Source organism: Sebastes fasciatus, chromosome 11 (assembly GCF_043250625.1).
Source record: "Sebastes fasciatus isolate fSebFas1 chromosome 11, fSebFas1.pri, whole genome shotgun sequence".
NCBI classification, from domain to species: Eukaryota; Metazoa; Chordata; class Actinopteri; order Perciformes; family Sebastidae; genus Sebastes; species Sebastes fasciatus.
Genome location: NC_133805.1, coordinates 18,143,292 through 18,163,792, shown reverse-complemented (window position 1 = coordinate 18,163,792; position 20,501 = coordinate 18,143,292). Strand labels below are relative to the sequence as shown.

At 39.4% G+C, this 20,501-nt stretch overlaps 3 protein-coding genes across 3 annotated transcripts; all 3 read left to right on the top strand.

The window, feature by feature from the left end:
* LOC141777206 (uncharacterized) lies at positions 1-4,635 on the top strand. The gene is made up of 5 exons (XM_074651258.1): positions 1-478; positions 1,785-1,824; positions 1,905-1,998; positions 2,083-2,332; positions 2,527-4,635. The coding sequence occupies exons 1-5, from the start codon at positions 179-181 to the stop codon at positions 3,832-3,834; spliced, it is 1,992 nt and encodes a 663-aa protein (XP_074507359.1). The 5' UTR covers positions 1-178; the 3' UTR covers positions 3,835-4,635.
* Positions 4,636-4,895: 260 nt separating this feature from the next.
* Positions 4,896-10,256, top strand: LOC141777207 (uncharacterized). Its single transcript, XM_074651259.1, has 6 exons — positions 4,896-5,374; positions 6,698-6,726; positions 6,900-6,999; positions 7,100-7,202; positions 7,282-7,546; positions 7,895-10,256. Exons 1-6 carry the CDS (start codon positions 5,107-5,109, stop codon positions 9,296-9,298), a joined length of 2,169 nt encoding a protein of 722 aa, XP_074507360.1. The 5' UTR covers positions 4,896-5,106; the 3' UTR covers positions 9,299-10,256.
* A 1,373-nt stretch (positions 10,257-11,629) lies between these two features.
* Positions 11,630-19,241, top strand: LOC141777205 (uncharacterized). The gene is made up of 5 exons (XM_074651257.1): positions 11,630-12,013; positions 13,590-13,689; positions 14,637-14,739; positions 14,823-15,087; positions 16,489-19,241. The coding sequence occupies exons 1-5, from the start codon at positions 11,735-11,737 to the stop codon at positions 17,785-17,787; spliced, it is 2,046 nt and encodes a 681-aa protein (XP_074507358.1). The 5' UTR covers positions 11,630-11,734; the 3' UTR covers positions 17,788-19,241.
* The last annotated feature ends 1,260 nt before the right edge of the window (positions 19,242-20,501 follow it).

The window sequence follows — 20,501 nt, the reverse complement described above, 5'->3', positions numbered from 1 at the left end:
CTCCGGTTAAACCCCGCCCATTCTGTCGCCACCACGTGACCACTACCGTAGCAACAACAGCTAGCTAAGTTACCCTCGCGCTGTCGTTAAGGCTGGAAGTTAAGCTCGTCTGTGTTGTACTCTTTTACGCACATTAACGACCTCGTTCAGAGCTGTAAGGACATCATTCAGCTCCAGGATGTGCTCCGTGGTCGGGTGTGTTTCGGGTCGTCTCGGTGCGGACCGGTTCAGGTTACCGGAGGATCCTGAGAGGAGACTGGAGTGGGTTCAGTTCCTGGCTGCAGTCAACAAGCAGCGGTTCAAAGAGGCGTCCTGGACTGACATTACAATATGTAGCGAGCACTTCAAAGAGGACTGCTTTGAGAAGATGATATGTTCTTCAGGTGTGACTGTGAAGGTCCAGAGCAGGTTAAACCCCAGTGCTGTCCCATCACTGTGTCTCCAGTCAGAGACACATCTGGAGAGACCAACACATGTGGTGAGTCTGCTCATAGGCTCAACTAAACATCATCACTATCATCATCATCACCACCTGTAATAGTACCTCTGATCTGAGGTTGTTTGTTTTGTTTTCACACTGAAAACAACATTTGATGTATTTACATCATCAACATCTGGTTACTAACAAAACTACATACATAAATGAAAATAAGTGATTAATAATTATAAAATAAACAGGTCAGGTTAAAGGGACTGTTTGTAAGAATCAGAAATGCTTGTTAACAGCGACACCTGTGGCCGTTAAGTCAACGAAGGTCAGCGTCGGGTTCGCGCTTGTGCTCGCGCTTGTGCTCGCTCTACATAGACATGAGCAAGCATCGCTCAAAACAGTGAGGCGACACACGTCAGCTAAAACCACAATATCACTCTATATTTCAGCTGCTTGGCAGTAATGTTAGCTGACCAGACGAAGGTCTCTCCATGAATCACTGCTGATCCTAGTTTTGGCTTTTCCTGCCTCAGCCTCCCGGCCGCGGCCGGATGGAAACAGGGGGGACACCGGAGTTTTGGGAAACCTCCTGTTGGTCTGGAGGAGCTGCAGCATTTATTTCTGCACAAACGTCCACTGTACATTCACTAGATATTCTCAGAGCTACTAACTCTTCTGCAGTGTGTAGTGTGCGCGCATAAACGTGAGGTGGAGCGAGCTGAGCGAGAACGAACGCGGTGTGTGAGTGAAGGCAAGCAGGCAGAGGAGCAGAGTACAGCAGAGACTCCGGCCCTGGAGACCAAAGCTACGGTCTCCCCCGCGTCTTCCGACCGCGGCCAACACTGTTTAACAGACGGGCTTCACTAGATATAACTATAGCGGTTTTGGTGCTTACGTGTAGTTTGTGTTGGAGTCTTGTCTGAACAGCGTAGCCACACGTGAGCTCGCATGGGACACCGAACCGGATTGATTTATACGGATAAGAAGTTACAAACAGTCCCTTTAATGAATCTGTTTGAGTCATTTTATAAAAAAGGTCAAACTTCTCTGATTCCAGCTTCTTAAATGTGAATATTTTCTGGTTTCTTTACTCCTCTATGACAGTAAACTGAATATCTTTGAGTTGTGGACAAAACAAGACATTTGAGGACGTCATCTGGGGCTTTGGGAACAACTGATTGATATTTCCCTATTTTCCTGGCATTTTATAGACCAAACAACTAATCCATTAACCGTCAGATTAATCAACAATGAAAATCATTTTTAGTTGCAGCCCTACCAAACTCAGTTTTTAATGTATTGTTTGTTGCTTTTGGTTACAACTACAAGCTTTTACTTTTGTTACTTTGTGTAGGAGCCTGAGGAAACAACAGAAGTTGATCAGACTTCAATGGGTAAAAAATGTTTAATTATAAAATAAAAAATTAAGTAAAGTGAAGTGAAATTTTCTGACACTTTAAACTTAATTTTGCAGCTGCCCAAGGAAGCCCAGTCCCTTTAGATGCTTTTATATCTGTACCCGGCCAGATGCAACCAAAAAATATAAATTTTGATTTGATCAGAGAAAAGTAAGTTTTCTTAACTTTCTGCTTACTTTGGCTACGTTTTACACCACGTTGGTGTTTTAATATTTCATTTACATTAATTTTCAGAGCTGGACTTCTGCACATGAAAGGGAAGTACGTCGTGAACGAAAAATGCCTGTTCCAGTTGTTCAGCCACAAGTGCCCGTCATGTGGGTCTAAAGTGAAGATGGAGAAGGTCACCTATGGGGTGCTCATCATCTTGAACCAACAGTGCCCTCAGTGTGACTACAGAAACCAGTGGAAAAGCCAAATCAACGCCAGTGTCCCAGGAGATGGAGATCAACACCTGACAGAAGTAAAAACAGAGACCCAACAGGTAGGACTTTAACAGTCAGAATCGTGCATCGCAGAAAATGTCTATAAGAAAACCATACACACACACACATACACACACACACAACACTGTTCAGTATTATCTATGCCATATTTTTTTAGCTGTAATATTTATAACAGGCTGCCGTACAGACTTAAAAGTGTTTAATTTGACTCTTTCTTATCATTGTTTCACAGGCAGTGCCAACTGGGTTCACGGGGGTCCCTGAGATTGTTGCTGTTATTGATGAGGAGATGGATGATCCCATGGATGAATTGAGTGATCAGGGGGTCATGGATTCAGATGAGGACTGGAAGCCAAAGAAGGGTTCTTTTCACGCTAGAATGCTTAAAAAGATACCCAATACCGAAAGCAAAGATGAAGATGGTAACGACGATCCTCCACTTGCCCGCCGACACGGTCAGCTCTGCACAGAGTGTGGAAAGTTTTTCAATAACCAGTGGCCTCACACATGCGAGCACAAAATTAAACCCTATTCTTGCAATATTTGCGGTAAGAGATGCGTCAGTGAGAACGCTCTGAGAACTCACAGCCGAATCCACGATGAAAACTATGAGTTTCGGTGCAAATACTGTGAAGTTAAGTTCAAAAGAAAGGCGGACAAAATGACTCACCAGCAGATCCACCTAACTCAAAAGAAACCCTTTAAATGTCCCGACTGTTCGGAGACATTTGCCACAAATCAGCAACGCAAAATCCACCTGGACGATCACAGAGGCCCTCAACAGTTAAAATGTCACATCTGCGGGGTTGAATTCCTCTGGCCACTTTGTCTCCAGAGACACTTATCTGTGCACACAGGAGCGAGGCCGTTTAAGTGTTCAGTGTGCCAGCGTGGCTTCAGCCAGGGAAGCCACCTGAAATCACACATGCGTCTGCACACAGGGGAGAGGCCTTTTAAGTGTCAGCTTTGTGACGAACGATTCAATCACAACGTGAGCTTGAAGAGTCACGTCCAGCGTTACCACTCATCGAGCTCCGGACGTGAAGAGAAGAAAGAAAATGAAAGTGACACCCTTGATGTTCAGGAGAATGGGAACAAGAGAGGTTCAGTTTCAGGGCTTGACAATGTAGAGGAAGAACATGATAAAGAAGAGGAGGTGCAGGAGGAAAGGAAAGATATGCCAAAATGTAAAAAGAGAAGCACAGGTAGACCCAAAGGAAGGCCGAAGAGCTATGAACCAGGCAACTCAGTGGAAGGCCAGTGTTCAAACACCGAGACTGTAAAACAACAGTCAAAGAGAACAAAACGCAGCGATGAGGAAAGCGAGGATGAGCCGAGTGACACTTACACATCCTTTGATTCAGCAGAAGAGGAAGAGGAGAGCTGCAAGAAGGCGATGAAGAACACAGCGAGATCGAGGGGAAGACCAAAACATTGTGATAGTGATTCGGATTTTGACCCAGCAGAAAGAAAAAAAAAGAGGTACAGCTCAGGGAAGCGTAGGGGAACACCAAGGACAAATGTTAAAGAAGAGTCTTAAAGGTGCTGTTGATAACATTCAGCCACTAGATGTATTCACTTCACAACAAGTGGATACACAACCTGCAGATTTTTTGTTCGAGAGTCAGACACGTGATACCAACATTGTTGTATTATTGTCTCACAAGTCTTGTTAGAAGTGGGATCCAAATGTTGGATATCTTCCACAGAGATAAACAAAACATTAATTTTGGACCCGTCGAGATTTTTTAAATGATTAGGTCACAATCATATTATTTTTTTTAGGAAAAGCGCTACTTTTATTCGGCACCTTTCTAAAGGGTCTGTGGATGTATTCTTTTTTTTATTATTATTATTTGCCTACATTAAAATGTTATCAATAAGACCTTTAAAATGAACGGAGCTAAAGAATTAATTTGGTTTTTAACAATGTGAAGAGAAAGGAGCCACATAAAGTGGATTTTTATACAGAACTGGACTGTTTTTTCCTAGAAAATGACATAATATGACAGGAAATGCATATACACCTAAAGGCCAGGGTGCAGGTCAAATGAAATTGCCTTTTACCGTTAAGAGAAGCTGTTGCTTTGATTTCCAAATACTTTTGAATCATGTTACCTGACGTGTCTATTATGGGATTAGGAGTGTCGCTATATACTGGTATTGATATCATGTTAATAATACATATATGATAATATTGTGTAAATAATCCAGCACCTCTTAAACCATGCTTTTGAAGTTATGGTAACAGACTCGCTCTCTCTCTGTCCACCTCCTTACACTTGTATTTTGAGTGTAATTAATTTGCCAAAAACACACAATAAACAGAGTTAAAGATTAATTTGACTGCTTTAATTATTATTATTATTATTTTCTAATTTTCTATCGATATCACAATGAACCAAGCCAACTTTCCTGCACTTCCTTAATGAATCTCAACAGTATAGCACCATCATATCCAATATTAACAACAAAAAAGACTATTATAATATGATGTATATAACATAAACACAACCTCTGGCATTATGACATTATGTTTTTTTTGTACCTCAATTAATGAGCACGAGCTCATTAAAGAAAGCATGGTAAAATGAACGGTAACTCCCTCAAGCAAGACAAGCCGGGATACGCCTGGTGACAAACTACGCGAACCCCGCCGTTAAACCCCGCCCACTCAGTTAACCGCCAACACTGAGCAGAGGCGGCTAGCCGTTTGTTAGCTTCTGATCACAGGAGTCCACACCGAGCTCCGTCCTCCTGTCCCCGTAAACATCAAACTGTCTCAACCTGGAGGACATCCTTTAACTCCAGGATGTGCTCCGTGGTCGGGTGTTACTCGGGTCGTCTCGGTGCTCAGCGGTTCAGGCTACCGGAGGACCCGGAGAGGAGGCTGGAGTGGGTTCAGTTCCTCCTGGAAGTCAACGAGCAGCGACTCAGAGAATCCTCCTGGACTGATATCACCGTCTGTAGACATCACTTCACCGAGGACTGCTTCGTTAACCTGACTCCGACCGGCCCGGTCCAGCTCAGGTCCGGTGCTGTCCCTTCAGTGTGTGTCAAGACAGAACCAGACGAACCGGGTCAGGTGAGGCCAGAACAGATGTAGTGATTCTGCTTAATGACATCTTATAGTTACTGCTCTTTAGTACTCAATACACAAGTTACTCATTCCTGACCTGATGTTGACACCATGTCTTCTTTCAGGTTTGTTTGTTTTGGTACACTCATCAGGCTGAGTGGACGGAGTTAACTCTCACTACACTGTTTTTATTGACAAATGTGTTTTAAAGGGCCATTAATAGCTCACTAAATAAATACACAATTCAAATGAATCATTTAAATGTAGGCCATAGTACGAATATGAGTGTCAAGTAAAGCAAATGTTATATTTTAGGTAGACAATTTGCTAGAAGTTAAAGGGACTGTTTGTAAGAATCAGAAATGTTTGTTAACAGCGACACCTGTGGCTGTTAAGTCAACGAAAGTCAGCGTACTGTTGCTCGCGCTTGTGCTCGCTCTACATAGACATGAACGAGCATCGCTCAAAACAGTGAGGCGACACACGTCAGCTAAAACCACAATATCACTCTATATTTCAGCTGCTTGGCAGTAATGTTAGCTGACCAGACGAAGGTCTCTCCGTGAATCACTGCTGATCCTAGTTTTGGTTTTTCCTGCTTCAGCCTCCCGACCGCGGCCGAGGGAGACACCGGCATCCGGTCGGAGACGATAACGTTTCTCGCTGCGGAGCCCCGTCACTTCACAAGACACGGAAAACCTCTGTTGGTCTGGAGGAGTTGCAGCATTTATTTCTGCACAAACGTCCACTGTACATTCACTAGATATTCTCAGAGCTAAACTAACTCTTCTGCAGTGTGGAGTGTGCGCGCATGCACATGTAAAGGTGGAGCGAGCTGAGCGAGAACGAGCGCAGTGTGTGAATGAAGGCAGGCAGGCAGAGGAGCAGAGTACAGCAGAGGCTCCGGCCCTGAAGACCAAAGCTATGGTCTCCCCCGCGTCCTCCGACCGCGGCCAACACTGTTTTGCAAGACGGGCTTCACTAGATATAACTTTACGGTTTTGGTGCTTCCGTGTAGTTTGTGTTGGAGTCTGAGTCTGAACAGCGTAGCCACACGCGAGCGAGCATGGGACACCGACCCGGGTGATTTATACGTGTAAGAAGTTACAAACAGTCCCTTTAAATGGTGTTTAATATTTATTAAAGTAATGACACTAATAAACCAGGGTTATATCAGCGTGGCAATTTAAACAACATTAATTAACATTACAAGTTATTTTTCAAGAGTTTTGATTTTATTACCCCCATAAACATATATGCTAGGTGTTTATACTGCAGGTATTCACACTTTTCTTCATTACAAATAACTGATTTATCCCATCAGAAACACATATTAAGAGTCATAACAGGAGTGCTATATGCAGCATGTAGATGCAGGCATATTGAGACCTTCACCATTAATATGGACAGTAAACTTTAATTTATTTTCATATAGAATAAATCATGTAGTACTGTCAGGTGTATTGTATATACGTCTTGTTACGATGCTGCAACCACAAGTTTTTACTTTTTGTTACTTTGTGTAGGAATATGAAGAAACCACAGAAATTACTTTTCAATATGACGAATTTAAATCGTGTGGTAGTCCATCTTCCTATTCTGGAGAATCAGGACTAACTTCAACAGGTGAGAAGCTTGACATTTCATGTGTGATTAAAAATAGACTGTATAGTCACTCAAATGTCTTCTTTTCATGTGAATAATAAACGTTCAATTGAATTTGCAGCTGCCCAAGAAAGCCCAGCGCCAAGTGACGGCTCAGATGGTTTCATGTCAGATTATGGTCAGATGCTTCAAAAAGTTGAGAACATTGATATGATCAGGAAAAAGTAAGTTGATCTGTCTTAACAGTTGTACTTTGATCACACCAGGTTCACTTTCTTAAAGCATTTTTTCCTCATATTTCAGAGCTGCACTTCTGCAGATGAAAGGCAAGTACGTCGTGAACGAAAAACGTCTCCTCCAGTTGTTCAGCCACAAGTGCCCGAAATGTGGCTCTAAAGTAAAGACGGAGAAGGTCACCTGTGGGGTGCTCCTCGTCTTGAACCAACAGTGCCTTCAGTGTGACTACAGAAACCAGTGGAAAAGCCAACGCAAAGCCAGTGTCCCAACAGATGAAGATCAACACCTGACAGAAGTAGTAGAAGTAGAAGTAACTCCAGAGACCCAACAGGTAGGACTTTAATAGTCAGACATACTACAACATATCCAGACACGATGCTATCTTAAGAGTTGTGCATCCAAGAAAGCTTCTCAAATGGGAGGTTTTGCTGCTTATTGTTGTCATATATGATTGTAAACTAAATGTCTTTGGACTTTTGGTCGGACAAAATAAGACATTATAAGACATCCCCTTGGACTCTGGGCGGTTATGATTAATATTTTATACTATTTGTTGACATTTCACACAGACTAAATAATGACTTTATTAATCACCTCTTTGTTTGTTTTGCTGTAATATTCATCCTGTCCAGACTTTTCACATTACTCATATCCATTCTTGTCATTATATCTTTGACAGACGGCGTCAACAGATGACAGCTCTGTCACAGGCATGCCTGAGATGGTTGCTGTTAGTGATGACGAGAGCGATCCCGTGGATGAAACGGAGGAATCAAATAATGAAGGTGACACGGATTCGGACGAGGATTGGAATCCAGCGGGGGAGGTTTTACTGGCGGACGAGCTTCTTGATGAATCTGAGGAGGAAACCGACGATGAAGATGAAGAAGAAGAAGAAGAAGAAAATGATGATGATCTTCTACTTAATCCTAAACACAGTCAGCTCTGCACAGAGTGTGGAACGTTTTTCAACAATCGGAGGCCTCACACATGCGAGCACAAAATTAAACCCTATTCTTGCAATATTTGCGGTAAGAGATGCGTCAGTGAGATCTCTCTGAATACTCACAGCAGAATCCACGATGAAAACTACGAGTATCCGTGCAAATACTGTGGAGTTACATTCAAAACAAAAGTGGACAAAATGACTCACCAGCAGATCCACCTAGCTCAAGGGAAACCCTATAAATGTCCCGACTGCTCAGAGACATTTGCCACAAATAAGCAACGCAGAATCCACCTGAAGGATCACAGAGGCGGTGGACCGTTGAAATGTCCCATCTGTGGGATTGACTTTACCTATACCACTTCTATTCGGAGACACATGGCCGTGCACACAGGAGTGAAGCCGTATAAGTGTGCAGTGTGCCAGCGTGGCTTCAGCCAGCCAAGCCACCTGAAATCCCACATGCGTATGCACACAGGGGAGAGGCCGTTTAAGTGTCAGCGATGTGACAAAAGCTTCAATCACAACGTGAGCTTGAAGAGTCACGTCCAGCGTTACCACTCATCGAGCTCTGGACGTGAACGGAAGAAGGGTAAAATAAACAAAACTGTAAGTGACGCCGGTGATGCTCAGGAGAATGGGAACAAGAGAGGCCCAGACTCTGGGCTCGACAATGTAGAGGAAGAGCATGATAAAGAAGAGAAGGTGCAGAAGGAGATGAAAGATATGCCAACATGTAAAAAGAGAAGCACAGGTAGACCCATAGGAAGGCCAAAGAGAAATTCAGCAGACGACGAAGGGGAAACACGACGCCGGCGTTCAAACACTAAGACTGCAAAACTTAAGGTGCAGATGTTAAAGAGAACACGCTGCAGTGATGAAGAAAGCGAGGACGAGCACGTGGAAAGTGACATGTCCTTCGACCTGACTGAGGAGGAGGAAGAGGAGAATAGTGAGAAAGTGACATCGAGCACAAGCAGAGCAAGAAGAAAGGCAAACAATTCTGACAGTGACTCTGATTTTGACCCAGAAGAAAGAAAAAAAAGGAGGTACAGCAGCCAGAACAGGGGTAAAAGCTCAGGGAAGCGTAGGGGAAGACCAAGAAAGAATCAAGTCGATCAAGACACTGAACATTGAAGAAAAAAAAGTGAGCATTTATTAAAAAGAAAAACAATTTAGAGTGTCCTACAGAAGTGGACTGTTTTCCATGACATATTTGAACATTTGAAGAGAAACTAAACATGCTCACTTCAAACTTCATTAAGACATGATGTCACTTTGAATTCAAGATGCGTTTGAGTGCTGTTCACTGTTGTATATACTATGGAATCAAACTGAATACATTAGATCAAAGGGGAATAATGGACATTTTTTTTAAAATTATATTTTGGAGGCCTTATGACATGATGGCAAAAATACTGCAGCTTGCTCACGTAGGCGCATATTGTGAAGGTGCGCCAGGAAACCACAAGGTGGCAGCGTTGTCACGGTAAACAGTAACGGCCTGTCAGTGGCAATATGAGTGGAGTGTTGAATTTCAACAACATTTGCAATATAAATAAACAAGCTGTCACTTTCTGAATCTATTTTATGTTGACAAGAAACACTTAGAAGACGGGGAAACTGTCATATCATATTGCCACTGACAGGCCGTTACTGTTTACCTTGATGACGCTGCCACCTTGTGGTTTCCAAGCGTGCCCTCGCAATATGCGCGTACATGAGCAAGTTGGAGTATTTTATTTCCATGATGTTATATAAACGCCAGAATAATATCAATGTTTTGAAATTGTCCGTTGTTCCCCTTTAAACTGTGTTGATGTTAAGTGCCTGTTTTCCTTTGTGTTGTAAATGTTCAATAATTCCTGTTATATGCTTTATTTGAAGACAATACAGTGTTTTAATTGGAAAGAAAATGTCTACTTTCGGTCTTTATATTATTCTGATACTTGTGTTATAAATGGCAGATTATCAAAATTCTGTAAAACTAATTGTGGTAACTAAATGGATTGACTAGATGGATCATTAATTGTATTGCATTTACATCTGTGCTTTTCCTACTGTGACGTCAAGATATAAATTATTTTGTGAAGAAGGCCTATTGCTTCTGTGTTCGACATTCAAATGACACTTAAAAAGTTTGAGGGGATTTTGAATAGTGCTTTATCACAGACAACAACTGGCAACACAGAAACAGGCAATGCAGATAGTATTATGCAGCACGTATATCCAATATTTCTGTCTCCACACAAATATAATGGGGAGTGAAAGGAATTTGATTCATTTGTGTTGCTCAGAGCATTATAATAATAATAATAATGATAATGATAATAATAAATTCGACTTATATAGAGCTTTTCTGTAACCACCGTTTATATTGTTAAGCATTTTTTAGTTCCAGAAAAGCTCTATATAAGTCGAATTTATTATTATTATTATTATTATTTGTGTTATTATTATTATTATTTATGTCACCTGACAAGTTTTGAGGTTGTCTCAAGTAAAAGTATTTAATCTTTAATTGAAATTGCGTTCCTAGACCTCCTCGGCAACCTTTGTGTACAAAATGTAAGAAGTGTTAATGTAAGTAATAATAACCACAAAGGATAATTTCAAATTCAAATTCAAATAAGCTTTACTGGCATGAATGTTCAAGTTACATTATTGCCAAAGCGAAATTACATATTAATGAATATTTACATTTCACAAGAAATAATAACAAAATAATCACAATCTCAATATACCAAATACATTTTAAATATACATTCTTTTACAGATGTAACGTTAGTTAATCAGAAACATGTTCGGAGTTTGTAGCACCTCTTATTGTATGGCAACAGTCAACATGCAGCTCTGAAAAAAATTAAGAGACCACTTCAAAATTATCAGTTTCTCTGGTTTTACTATTTATTGGTATGTGTTGGAGTAAAATTTAAATTTTAGTTTTATTCTATAAACTACTGACAACATTTCTCCCTAATTTCAAATAAAAATATTGTCATTTAGAGCATTTATTTGCAGAAAATGACATCTGGTCAATATAACAAAAAAGATGCAGTGTTTTCAGATCTCAAATAATGCAAAGAAAACAAGTTCATATTCATTTTTAAACAACACAATACTAATGTTTTAACTTAGGAAGAGTTCAGAAATCAATATTTGGTGGAATAACCTTGATTTACAATCACAGATCAATCATAGAATAAATCAAAAATTTTAATTTTACTCAAACACATACCAATAAATAGTAAAACCAGAGAAACTGATAATTTTGAAGTGGCCTCTTAATTTTTTTCAGAGCTGTATTTTGCAGCTAATATTGCACATAGCAGTAGGTGAAGCCAGAATATGAGGTGCTTTGACATCTTATATTTCATATTGGATCTAAAGCCGGGATACGCCGTGTAACAAACCACGCGAACCCCGCCATTAAACCCCGCCCACCCTGTCACCACCACCACCACCACCACAGCTACTAGCTAAACTATCAGTCGACCCAGAAGCTTCATCTTCTTCCAGCTCGTTTATAAACATCAAACTGTCTCAACCTGGAGGACATCCTTTAACTCCAGGATGTGCTCCGTGGTCGGGTGTTACTCGGGTCGTCTCGGTGCTCAGCGGTTCAGGTTACCGGAGGACCCGGAGAGGAGGCTGGAGTGGGTTCAGTTCCTCCTGGAAGTCAACGAGCAGCGACTCAGAGAATCCTCCTGGACTGATATCACCGTCTGTAGACATCACTTCACCGAGGACTGCTTCGTTAACCTGACTCCGACCGGCCCGGTCCAGCTCAGGTCCGGGGCTGTCCCTTCAGTGTGTGTCAAGACAGAACCAGACGAACCGGAACCGGGTCAGGTGAGGCCAGAATAGATGTGTTGATTCTGCTTAATGACATCTTATAGTTACTGCTCTTTAGTACTCAATACACAAGTTACTCTTTCCTGCTTACACAGCAGATCAACCACAGACTAATGTTGACACCATAGCTTCTTTAGGGTTTGTTTGTTTTCATACACTCAACAGCCCGAGTGGACGGAGTTAACTCTCACTCTGTGTAACACACTGTTTTTATTGCCAAAGGTTTTATAGTAAATTGCACATTCATTTCTTATTAAATAAATACATAATTCAAATATAATCATTTAAAAGTAGGTCAGGGTCACAGTACAGTACATTTAACAGTGTTATTTATTTTATTATTTATTTCTTTATTATTATTATTATTATTATTATTATTACTATTACTATTACTATTATTATTATTATTATTAATGATAATAATAATAATAATAATAAATTCATAATAATAAATAAATAAACCCCATTTAACACTGTTAAATGTACTGTACTGTGACTCTTGCCTACTTTTAAATGTTTATATAAATAATATATTATTATTATATATAAATTATTATTATTAATAATAATAATAATAATAATAATAATAATAATAATAATGATAATAACAATAATAATAATAATAATAATTTATTATCAGTAATTACATACTACCAAACCAGGGTTATATCAGTGTGACAATTTAATCAACATTACAAGTTTTCAAGAGTTTTGATTTGATTCCCCCTCCCAGTTTCAAAGTGTGTAAAGTGTATATACTGGTCTGGTCTCTACTGTATATCTCCTATATTTTATTATACAGCACTATATCACTTTTTGCACTATATTCACATTTTTAATAGTCGTGTATCACAGTTGTTACCCTGCACTATATTCAGATTTAACAGTTTTCTTCATCTCCTTGTATTTTTATTTCTGGTATATTTTTTTGTACTTTGTACTACTAACTTTTTTACTGCCATTTTACTAACATGTTTTGCACTATGGAACTGTGATGCTGGAAACTTGAATTTCCCTCGGGATCAATAAAGTTACTATCTATCTATCTTTCTATGTATCTATCTATCTAAATATCTATTTATCTATCTATCTATCTATACTGTAGGTATGGGTATTCCCACATGTCTTTATTACTAATAACTGATTAATCCCCAACAGAAACACATATTAAGATCCATAACAGGAGTGCTATATGCAACATGTACGTAGAGTAGGCCTACGGTATATGAAAGTGATTCACATCTGCATATTTTCATTGCCCCAGTTGAAATGTTGTTTGTACTGACAGGTGTCAGATGGGCCTTTATTCACGTAGCCCTATAGTACTGTTGATAATGTATAATGAGCATTGTGATAATAACATTTACAGGCATATTGAGCCATTCATTATTAATATGGACAGTAAACTTTAATTTATTTTCATATAAAATAAATCATGTAGTACTGTCAGGGGCTTTCAATGGAAACGTCAACCAAACACAACTTTTGGTGTATTGTATGTAACTTTTGTCACTACAACACATAGACAGTCTATGCTACAACTACAAGCCTTTACTTTTGTTACTTTGTGTAGGAGCCTGAAGAAACCACAGAAGTTGCTTCTCAGTGTGATCAACTTAGAACATGTGATAGTCCGTCTTCCTATTCTGAAGAATCAGGACTAACTTCAACAGGTGAGAAACTTGACATTTTATGTGTGATAAAAATAGAGTGGGTATTCACTATGGGGCCGTTGCTGTTGCAGAACTATTTGCAAATGTATGTAGAGAGTTGTGTAACTTTATCGCAATCTGTGTGTGCTTAATCAGATTTGTAAATGTGTAAAAGAATCTCTAAATGCGTACTGAGATTTGTAAATGTGTACAGAAATCTGCAAATGTGTATTCAGAATCTGTGTTTGCATCATCAGATTTGTAAATGTGTAAAAAAAATCTCTAAATCTGTATTCAGATTTGCAAGTGTATTGAGATTTGTAAATGTGTAAACAAATCTGTAAATGCGTACATACATAGATATTAATGGCTGAAACGTATTTTGCTCCAAGAGCTGGAAATACAGACAAATCATCAGTTACAACTCAGGCCGGCATCTCAACTGACTGTCTTTTTACACGTGACTTTTTACAGATTTACAGATTTGTCTACGCATTTACAGTATTATATTATATAGTATGTAGTTACAGATTTGTTTACGCATTTACAGCTCTGTTTACACATTCACAGATCTATGTACACATTTACAGATTTGTTTACACATTTATAGATTTTTCTACCCATTAACAGATTTGTTTATGCATTTATAGATCTGTTTACGAATTCACAGATCTATGTACACATTTACACATTTGTCTACACATTTACACATTTGTTTACGCATTCACAGATCTCTGTACATATTTACAAATTTGTCACAAATTTACAAATCTCAATACACTTGCAAATCTGAATACAGATTTTTTATTTTTTTTCATTTACAAATCTGATTAAGCACACACGGATTGACATACAGTTACACAACTCTCCACACTCATTTGCAAATAGTTCTGCTCCAATAATGGCCCCATAATTTACTCAAATGTATTCTTTTCATGTGAATAATGAATGTTAAATTGAATTTGCAGCTGCCCCAGAAAGCCCAGCGCCAAGTGATGCTTCAGATGCTTTCGTGTCTGACTGTGGTCAGGTGCTGCAAACAATTGTGAACATTGATCTGATCAGGAAAAAGTAAGTTAATATTTCTTAACAGTTGTACCACGTTAGCTGTCTAAAGCTGCATCTCACTGTTTTTTTGTTTAACAAATTTTCAGAGCGGCACCTCTACAGGTGAATGGGAAGTACGTTGTGAATGAAAAACGCCTCCAACAGTTGTTCAGTCACAAGTGCCGGTCATGTGGCTCTAAAGTAAAGATGAAGAAGGTCACATGTGGGTTGCTCATCATCGCGAACCAACAGTGCCTTCAGTGTGAGTACAGAAACCAGAGGAAAAGTCAAGTCAACGCCAGTGTCCCGACAACTGAAGATCAACACCTGACAGAAATAATAGAAGTGAGAGTAACTCCAGAGACCAAACAGGTAGGACTTAAGTAGTCAGACATCCTACAACATATCCAGACACAATGCTATCTTAAAGGAGCAATATGTAGTACTGACAGCTAGCGTTCACTAACTTCACCGGCTGTGTGTCTCATATACTCGTTGCCTTGATAAGTCAGCTGCACACGGACCACAGAGAGATGTGGCGAGGCTTTTCAGGTCGGGTAGGATCTATTGTTAACGTTATCTCTGTTGATCCAGTTTGTTTGCTTGCTTCCATGGCTGCAGAAGGCCGTGTTAGTGTGCCAGTTTGTTTCACATGTGGCAACACCGTGTTGAAATGGGCAATGGACGGGATCACACCGGCCAAAACAAAAACAGAAGTGGAAAATTTCAAAGGAGAACATACTGGTTGTAGCGTTGTTGCCGGAGAAGCCGGTGTTTCAACTCGGCATGTTTCCTTAATCTCTGATGACATATCATGGTCATTTTATGATTTATCACAGTAAATATATTACATATTGGTCCTTTAAGAGTCAACTCTCCTTTTTAATAGAACTGTGCATCCAAGAACGTTTTTAAACTGAAACCATACACAATACACACTGTCAAATATTTTGACAATTTCATGATTATATATTTTGAATTTCTTTTTTATTGTTTTGCAATTTTGTGCTGTTTATTCTTTTTTTGTTCGGGCTCTTGTAACATAAATAGGTAGAGCTCAAATGGTCGGTCGATTAATCGATTAGTCGAATGTCAAAAAAAAGTCAAAAGCAACTATTTTGATAATCCGACAGTATAATTGTTAAAGTCATTATCAAGCAGTGAAAGAATGCTACAATTTCTCAGCTCCCAGCTTCTCAAATGGGAGGTTTTGCTGCTTCTTCTTGTCATATTTGATTTTATACCACGGTCTGGGTGAATACTCAATTCTGATTGGCTGCAGGGTGTCCCATTAATTCCTGATAAAGGACACCTACTACATAGATCCAGTGAAACTGTCCTGTTCACTGTTCTAATTTAATGCTCTAGCTGTATCTAAAATGAGTAACCATAGCAACAGGGATGCATCCAAGGCCTCCATTTACAATGTATTGCAACACATTAACAAGCTAACATTAATAACAACAATGCTTGACTTCAACATTTCATTTCAGTGCCTCGTCCTCTGAACACCACTGTCTGTACACAGGATTATATCTGTCCATAATCAGGAATTACTGGCCTCCCCGTTGTTCATTGATTCCTGATAATGGACACCACAACGGGCATTATCCCTCACGTAAACTGAATATCTTTGGGTTTTGGACTTTTTGTTGTTAATTTGACTAAATTGTTAATTGATTAATCACCTCTTTGTTTGTTTGGCTGTAATATCCATCCTGGCCAGACTTTCACATTACTCATATCCATTCTTGTCATTCTACCTTTTGACAGACGTTGTCAGCAGATGACAACCGCAGCTCTATCCCAGGCGTGTCGGAGATGGCCGCTATTGAGGAGAGTGAAACGGAGGAATCATCGGATGAAGGTGACATGGATACAGAATATGATGAATCTGAGGAGGAAACCGACAATGAAGAGGAAGAAGATGGTGACTGTCCTCCACTGCCCCTCAAATACAGTCGGCTCTGCACAGAGTGTGGAAAGTTTTTTAATAAGCGGAGGGCTCACACATGTGAGCACAAAATTAAACCCTACTGTTGCAATATTTGTGGAAAAAGATGTGTTAGTGAGCACGCTCTGAATTCTCACAGCAGAATCCACAATGAAAACCACGAGTATCGATGCAAATTCTGTTACCTTAAATTCAAAACAAAGGTGGACAAAGTCACTCATGAGCAGATTCACGTAATTCAAGGGAAACCCTATAAATGTCCCGACTGTCCGGAGTCATTTCCCACAAATAAGCTACGCAGAATCCACCTGGAGGATCACAGAGGCCCTCAACAATTAAAATGTCACATATGTGAGATTGAATTTACCCAAACCGGTCATCTCCAGAGACACTTAGCTGTGCACACAGGAGTGAGGCCGTTTAAGTGTTCAGAGTGCCAACGTGGCTTCAGCCAGCCAAGCCACCTGAAATCCCACATGCGTCTGCACACAGGGGAGAGGCCTTTTAAGTGTCAGCAATGTGAACAAAGCTTCAATCACAACGTGAGCTTGAAGAGTCACGTCCAGCGTTACCACTCATCGAGCTCTGGACGTGAACAGAAGAAGGATAAAATAAATAAAACTGTAAGTGACACTGGTGATGCTCAGGAGAATGGGAACAAGAGAGGCCCAGACTCTGGGCTTGACAACGTAGAGGAAGAACATGATAAAGAAGAGGAGGTGCAGAAGGAGAGTAAAGTTATGCCAAAATATAAAAAGAGGAGCTCAGGTAGACCCAGAGGAAGGCCGAAAAGAAATGCAGCAGACAACGTGGATCTGGAAGGTGAAATGCAAGGCCAGCATTCAAACACCAAGACTGCCAAAGTTAAGATGCTGAAAGAGTTAAAGAGAACACGCTGCAGTGACGAAGAAAGTGAGGACGAGCTGACCGAAAGCGACCTACCGGACGAGACATGTCCATTGAGTCCACAGAGGAGCACAAGCAGATCAAGAGGAAAGGCAAAAAATTCTGACAGTGACTCTGATTTTGACCCAGAAGAAAGAAAGAAAAAGAGGTACAGCAGCCAGAAAAGGGGTAAAAGCTCAGGGAAGCGTAGGGGAAGACCAAGAAAGAATTAAGAGACACTTAGAAGACATTGGAAAAACTAGAGTTCATTAAGTTAAAAATACAGTTAGTGTCCTACAGAAATGGGCAGTTTTCCATTATATATTTGTATAATTAAAGGAACAGTGTGTAGGATTTGGCGACATCTAGTGGTGTGGTTGCAGATTGCAACCAACTGAGTACCCCTCAGCTCACACGTCCCTTTCTAAGACTGTGGTAACGTGAACCGCCGAGTGCAAAACCGTGGTAACGCTGTTCGCCTCGGTCAGAGGCCATCCTTACCATAATAACACTACTTACCACGGTTTTGCAGTCTTCAGCTCGGACTCTGTGAAGAGGACCCACTTCCTGTGTAGATATGAAGGACTCATTCTAAGCTAACGAAAACACAACAATTCTTAGTTTCAGGTGATCAGTGATCAGTAACTAAGTACATTTACTCAAATACTGTACTCAAGTACAATTCTGAGGTACTTGTACTTGAGTATTTCCATTTTCTGCTCCTTTGTAGTTGTACTCCACTACATCGCATAGGGAAATATTGTACTTTTTACTGCGTTACATTTATCTGACAGTTTTAGATTTAAAATTTAAGATTAAGATTTAACCAGCTGCAATATTAATATGATGTATACAGTAATTTAGCAATAATTATAATCCAATAATATAATATATATTATTATGACATGGGCCATTCTGCATTATGAGTACTTTAACTTTTTGTACTTTAAGTTTATTTGATGCTGATACTTTTGTACTCTAACTCAAGTAAGATTTTGAATGCAGGACTTTTACTTGTAACAGAGTATTTTCACACAGTGGTTTTACTACTTTAACTTAAGTAAAGGTTCTGAGTACTTCTTCCACAACTGCTGGTGATTATACACTTATGAAAACATAGTTATGAATATTATACTCCATTTCTGCTAATAGATCCTCCGAAATGTTACACACTGTTCCTTTAATTATTATGAGAAACTGAACATACACATTTAGGCTGGGGTCGTTTAACAATTCATTAAGACATAATGTCACTTTGATTTCAATACCCTTTTAGTGCCTGTTTCCCTTTGTGTTGTAAATGTGCAATAATTCCATAACACTGTTATATACTGTATATGAGGACAATACAGTGTTTTAATTGGAATGAAAAGGTCTCCACTGTAGGTCTTTACATTATACAACACTTGTGTTAGATAATTATAATTCTACACAACGGATTGCTTGAAATTGAAGTAACAAAATGCAAGTCAGCCACCATTCACTTGATTACATTTACATCTGTGCTTTTCTTACTGTGACTGTCTCCACCCCATAACGGGAGTGAAAGGATTTTGATTAATTTGGGTTGCTCCGAGCATTGAGAAAATTCATTGATTCAACTGCATTGTTTGGAGGTGGAGGCAGAAATGCCATGTTTCAAAACAAATATAAATAAAACCAAAATTCTCTGCAAGGTTAAACACCACTGGGGCCAAGTGTTGAAATGTTGTTTTTTTTATATTTGCCACTAGGTTTTTTTCCAGAATTTATTTTGAAAGTTCAATACAGTAGTTACATAAACATGTTCAGATGTTCAGAAATTCAGCAAATATATTTCACAGTATAAAAATAAAGAAATTACACAACAAATAAATTGTAATGAAAGGAATTGATGAAAAAAAGAAAGAAAAAAGCAATTGGGGTCTGTTAGTAGATAGTTTTTACCAATTTAGAATTTTTGAGTTTTAAATTTTCAATCGTACTCATATGTTTTAAATTCAGTATCTTTAAAAGTATTAAAGGAGGGTATTCTTTTAAGCCACATCACATTTTATGGTTATAATATTTTGCTAAGATATTAATCAAATTAATTATGTAAATTTAATCTGCCAAAAAACTGGGATTGTTTAAAGTGAGTAATATCTCAATCTTTGTTAGTATGATATCCTTTTCAAAATGTTTTGAGAAGTTCTTCTGTAAATTTAACCAAAAAGAAGTATAGTATGAAAACAATCAAACAAACACATGTTCAATAGTTTCCCCTTCACATTTACAAAAAGTGCATCTATTATAAACATTTGCAAAGAACTTACAAGTATTAGCCTGTGCACAATCTTAAAGGTCCCATATTGTAAAAAGTAAGATTTTTATGTCTTTTACAATATAAAGCAGGTTTAAGTGCTAAATTAATACGGTTAAACTATCAAAACGCTCAATAAACGGAGAAATACACACAGCCCGTATTCAGAAATTGTGCGTTTGAAACAAGCCGTTGGGATTTCTGTCCATTTGTGATGTCACAAATATACAATATTTAGACCATTACATGGTTTTAAACGTAAACATTCTAAATGTGTCCCAGTTAATTCCTGGTTGCAGTCAAGGCCTATGGAAAGGAGGCTGGGTCACGCGTCATTAACGCGTCATATCTTTGGGGGTATAACACATGCGCAGTAAAATCTGGTCTGCACTCGCCGAAATTGATCCAATCGCGACGCACGACCGCAGCTTCAGCTACACATACCCCAAGACCCATGTCGGCCTGTGACCCGGCCTCCTTTCCATAGGCCTTGATTGCAGTGTATGTTAATGACATCAGCTGACAGGAAGTAAACATGGACCCAAACTGTTGCCAGGCAATGCAATTCTGTTGCAATTCTGTTAAAATGCACTAAAACGGAGCCTTTCAGACAGAGGGTAAATACAGGCATATTCAAGCAGACCGTATGAAAAAAATAACGTGTTT

Coding starts and splice junctions, on each gene's coding strand:
- LOC141777206 (XM_074651258.1), top strand. CDS start 179: ATGTGCTCCGTGGTCGGGTGTGTTTCGGGTCGTCTCGGTGCGGACCGG. Junction 479..1,784: donor TGGAGAGACCAACACATGTG/GTGAGTCTGCTC, acceptor TACTTTGTGTAG/GAGCCTGAGGAAACAACAGA. Junction 2,333..2,526: donor TAAAAACAGAGACCCAACAG/GTAGGACTTTAA, acceptor ATTGTTTCACAG/GCAGTGCCAACTGGGTTCAC.
- LOC141777207 (XM_074651259.1), top strand. CDS start 5,107: ATGTGCTCCGTGGTCGGGTGTTACTCGGGTCGTCTCGGTGCTCAGCGG. Junction 5,375..6,697: donor GACAGAACCAGACGAACCGG/GTCAGGTGAGGC, acceptor TTATCCCATCAG/AAACACATATTAAGAGTCAT. Junction 7,203..7,281: donor ATTGATATGATCAGGAAAAA/GTAAGTTGATCT, acceptor CTCATATTTCAG/AGCTGCACTTCTGCAGATGA.
- LOC141777205 (XM_074651257.1), top strand. CDS start 11,735: ATGTGCTCCGTGGTCGGGTGTTACTCGGGTCGTCTCGGTGCTCAGCGG. Junction 14,740..14,822: donor ATTGATCTGATCAGGAAAAA/GTAAGTTAATAT, acceptor ACAAATTTTCAG/AGCGGCACCTCTACAGGTGA. Junction 15,088..16,488: donor TAACTCCAGAGACCAAACAG/GTAGGACTTAAG, acceptor ACCTTTTGACAG/ACGTTGTCAGCAGATGACAA.